The 4775-nt window shown below is 50.1% G+C and overlaps 1 protein-coding gene across 1 annotated transcript; it reads left to right on the forward strand.

Annotated features, from left to right (window-relative positions):
* Positions 1-526: 526 nt before the first annotated feature.
* On the forward strand, positions 527-3905 carry EAH_00045390 (1-O-acylceramide synthase, putative; the record flags this gene model as incomplete). Its single annotated transcript, XM_013391602.1, has 9 exons — positions 527-540; positions 717-1035; positions 1270-1449; positions 1692-1912; positions 2162-2285; positions 2471-2977; positions 3182-3276; positions 3517-3638; positions 3814-3905. The coding sequence occupies 9 exons, from the start codon at positions 527-529 to the stop codon at positions 3903-3905; spliced, it is 1674 nt and encodes a 557-aa protein (XP_013247056.1).
* Positions 3906-4775: the final 870 nt, after the last annotated feature.

The raw sequence follows: 4775 nt of genomic DNA on the forward strand, positions 1-4775 counted from the left end.
TGCACAGTGCGCCTCTAACAACAGAGTTGTTATCTAATGCATTAGAAACAATACACATCCATCCGCCTCACTGTATTAATGAATTCAAAGCGCATCACCCGCTGCTGGAGAGCCACTGGGAAGTGTGCGACTCCGTAGGCAGGGGAAGAGGGGAGGCGCAGTGTGCGTTGTTTCACCAATGGCTTGAAAAGAAGGGAGATTTCTAATTAGTTTGTAAATAAACTCCACGATGGTCAACTGTGTTGCCATGCGTTTGCCGCACACTCAACTGCAGAGCACTTCGAGGCGTCCATCTTCCCCCGGAGCGGTCTGTACACCAGACCAGAGGCTTCCTGGGGGAATGCATGCAAATACAACGGGAAAATCTGTAAACTCTTTCAAAAAGGCTATTTTTCATCTTCTGCCCTGTTTTAGTGTGCATTTTTTTGCTCCTTTTTACTGTTGGCTTCTGAGTGCACAGCTCGCTTCTCCATGGCGCGTGCGTCTTCTCCCTAACAGGAGATTTTTGCTTGCTTAGGCAGAAACGATGAGCATAATGCGGTGACAGAGAAGCGTGTCTAGATGTTTTGGGGATTCATTGCTGTGGGGATGCCTGCTGCCAAGGAAATATCACAGCCAGCCCCCGGAATCTTCCGGCGGTGCGCATCATTCATTGTCTTGTTTTCTGTTTGGCACGTCTTCATTAACCACCAGCTGTTTGGTTTGTGTGCTGATAGAGGAGCTCTTGTGCTTGACTGTAGTGGGCTTGAACAGGGAAATGAAGGGGAGGCGGCGTGCGCGACTAGTGCTCCTGCACATCCAATTTTCATGCTCCCGGGTATAGCAGGAAGCGGCCTGATGGTCAGTGCCAAAAACGCTTCCCTTCCCCTTTGCAGTTCTTCACCCGTCTCCTTTCCAGTGCCATTCAGGGTGTGGGCCTCACTGTCCCTCGTCAGACCTCCGCGTTCCCACCAGCTCTGTTGGATGGACATCATGCAGCCAGTTGCAGATGAGAAGGGAGAGATTTACGCTAGTAAGGAGGGAGTCAACGTTGAAGTACGCTAACACGCCTGTGGAATGCCCCTACGCACTCACTTCCTTTTACACGGCTCCCATGCATTACGGACATGTATAAGGATTTACATGACAGTAGAAATGCATACGGATATGGTTCCTCGCTGACCTTTTCACTGCTTTCATCCATTCAAGTTGTTGGCGTATAGTGGCTGAGGCAAACTACAGCTGCCTAGGGTGCGTGTTAGCGACAAGTTTTTCTTCGTGCGCTTTCAGGTCGACAGCTATGGGACTGCCCACGGCTTCGATTATTTGGACTACTTCTACAACGAACGGTTTGGAGTACCTGGGACAGCCTACTTTCACATGATGCTACGCACCTTTTATTGGATGGGATATCAAGAGGGCACGTCCCTCATAGGCATACCGTATGATTGGCGCCTTCCCCCGTGGCAGGCGAGTTGCTTCCGAGTCCTTATCACACAGTAGTCCGAAACACACTAACTTTTTTGAGGGCCAACCTGGTGGGTACTCAGGGGCTGTGCATTCGTTGTGCCGTCGTGTTGGTGTACGGGGGCGGCTATACGGGGAGAGGCGGGACGTGGACATGCAAAAGGCGTACACCAGGCCCATAGGCACACATTGTAAATGCACAAGGTGAGATGCACGACATTCGACAGTGTGGGTTTGAACTGCAGATGGATTTTGGCCGTCTGAAATCAGAAATTGAATCGCGTGTTGGGGCCATGGGGGGAGCGAAGGCGGACGTTCTAGTGCACAGTTTAGGGTCAGTTGTCTTTAATTATTTTCTTCACAAAGTGGTGGACCAGCAGTGGAAGGACAAATACATCAACTCATACACCCTCGTCGCCCCAGCAACGGGAGGAAGCTTTAAAGCCATCAAAGCTCTTCTTACTGGGTGAGACCGGATGCTCTCGTAAATGGGGTTTTTGCAGCTTTCTGTTGAACTTGGGTTGCACTTCACATCACAAGGCGCATATGCTTAGGGGTACTGTACTTTCTCCATCAGTGCTTTTCACACCCTTAGGTAGGCAGAACGACAGGGGAAAAGCAGCTTGCCGGTAAAGCACCGCTAGACTCCCAGAACTTGTTTTTAAACAACTTGTCACTTTTCGCTTCTGGTAGTTGTGTGCTGGCTTTATCCTAGTTACAATGACCCGGTTGACTTGACGTTTTGGACTCTTCTGGATATCAGCCTTATTCCTGTGGACATTTTGCGGGACCTCTCCCGCAGTCTTGGTTCCATCTATGCCCTCCTGCCGGATATTGACGTAAGAAAGGCAGACCGGCATTCACAACTGACCACACCTGCAGCTATTCCACAGATTCTGTGTGTGCGAGAATGCATGAAAATCCGGCTTCATGCGTGCTCATGCTTCTGGTCTTCCTTCCAACCGGTGCGTGATAAGAAAGCTGGGATTGCGTGTGGATTTCTGCTACATGCATTGCCACTCAGCTCTATGGACAAGATCACTTGGTTGTAAGGCAGTTGCAGCCGAAAAAGTCGGGTTCCTTTTCCCCGGCATTCTCTGCTTTCATGAGCGGAGGCTCAGATGGAAAAGCCCAGATGCATATGGAAGCAAACGGCCGCAATCTTGAGTTCAGGAGACTGGCGGACGCAACACCACCGGCCGAATGGGGGGCGCAAACGGCGAAGTGGGCTGCGCAGGGAAACGGAAGGACAGAAGGTGATGGAAGGTTGCCAAAGACACAACAGTCACGGGAAGAATTGGTGCAAGAGATCAGTGCTCAGGTCGACCAGCGGACGCAGCAGGTGCGGCATTACGCAGCAGAGGCGCAGGAAAGGATGGCAGGAATAAAACATTTGCTGGCCGAAGAAGCAGAAGACTTGGAAGAAGTAGTCTACACCCTGGGGAACTGGACAGCTCTATTGCCTCCAGAATTGCGACTTCGAGCGGAAACAGCTAAACAGCATATGCAGGGGATCTTGAAGGACCCGGGGGTGAGAGGCATCTGGGTGTTCTTCGGGGGCTGCTTGAGAGCAAAGGACCTGATATATCACCGGGAGAAAAGCCACACTTGCGAACTTATCCCAGTTTCCGAACTAGAGGATACGCTGTTTGCTTAAAAGCAAGCAACCTCATCCCGTCTGAGAAATAACAAGCTTATGGGTGTTTGCGGTTTTGCTGAGTGTATCCTTTCGTAGGTTCCTACTAGGTGCATTTGGAGCGTTTTCGGTTTTCCTTCTACTGATGTCGGCTATATTTACACAGGCGCAGACCTGTCGCGCAAACCCGTCCCGTAAGAGAGCACTAGACAAGCCCTGACTAGAGCCAACAACGGGAGTAGCTGCTGTTTCAGATGGACACATCGCTTGCCGGAAGCGAGGACAGGGGCATGAATGCCTCTAGTTAGATAGAGGGCGGCTTTTGAGTGCGTTTCTGGCGGCTGGTTATCTTGCGTTGCCTTTTGGGCACGATTTACGTTGACGTTGCATCTACGCAATATCCACTCGTATTGTGCCTGCCTGTGTGTATGCAGAGTACTCGACGTTGGGGATGACACGGTTCCTCTCCGGTCTCTCTCAGTTTGCGCAGGTTGGGCATCGACGTTTGAGGTGAAGACGTTCAAGAATTTGGACCATATGTTCATATTTGGGGACGGTGAGTTCAATAGTTACATTAGGGTTGCATTTGGCAAGAAAGAACAGAAAGATTGATGCAGAAAGGGGCAGCAACCCTCTATCCTGCAAAAACGAGGCGGGCACAAAACAGGCGGAACGGGTTTCTGACCCACGCCCTTCACTATTAGTGACTGCAATTCGTGTGCATGTCTAAGTTATAACACGTGCCTTTCCGGCGGAGCTGTCGGCAGATTCAACTGGTACCAGACGTACCGACGATTTCGTCTTGGAAATGTTTTTGGTCTAGGCGTAAGGGGAAAAACCGCGATGCGAGCAGCAGGTCAAGAACGCGTAGAGATTACATGTTTGATTAGCTCACCGACCCCCAGTGAATGAGTGCTATACAGCAGCCTACATGGGGAGATCTCTACAGATTAGGAGAACCAAATGTACAGAAGGCGCATGCTCATGCTTCGTAGCTCCCTGAACATTTTCCAGTATGTAGCTCCACGACAGAAAGACGCAATGGCACGGAGCTCCTCCACTTCACATGTGCATTAGTTGTACATTAGTTGCATCTTGCCAGATATCGGGAGCTGTGGCAGCAAGGCAAAGGCAGTAAGGAGCACGCAGCACAACGGCGATGCTTGAGTTTGTCTACAAACTGATGATTTCCTTCTGTATAACTGCGTGCATTCTGCAGAAGGTGGCCGTCTACTTTGCACCAAATCACTATTTTTATGCGCATCGGTTGGAATTGCGCAAGGTGGTGTAACGAACTATTTTGCTTCAGGCAAAATGAAAACTGATTGTGTACAAACTCGCGCCCATGTCCCTTTATGCACACTGTTTGCTAGTGGGGAGGGGACATATTATAAAGTTCATCTCCCGTACCTTCGAGGCGCCATGAATTCTGCGAGTGGTCAGAATTGTGGAACAGTGATACGGAAAGCCATCTTCTCAAGGAAAGCCAGTTGAACCTATCCTAATGCTGTCGTGCAACTAGTTCACACAGTTGGATGCGGGAGTAGAAGACCTACGGAACCGTTCACTGACTCATTCCTTTCTCAAGACGACGGGTCATCAATTAGTTTACCCACTCAATGAGTGCGATAACAGGCATGCATTTGCTATCCTAAAGGTGTCCTCAATCCTTTGTGGGTTGGGAATAGGTGTT

The sequence above is a fragment of the Eimeria acervulina genome, genomic scaffold (assembly GCF_000499425.1).
Source record: "Eimeria acervulina Houghton genomic scaffold, Eah_scaff646, whole genome shotgun sequence".
NCBI classification, from domain to species: domain Eukaryota; phylum Apicomplexa; class Conoidasida; order Eucoccidiorida; family Eimeriidae; genus Eimeria; species Eimeria acervulina.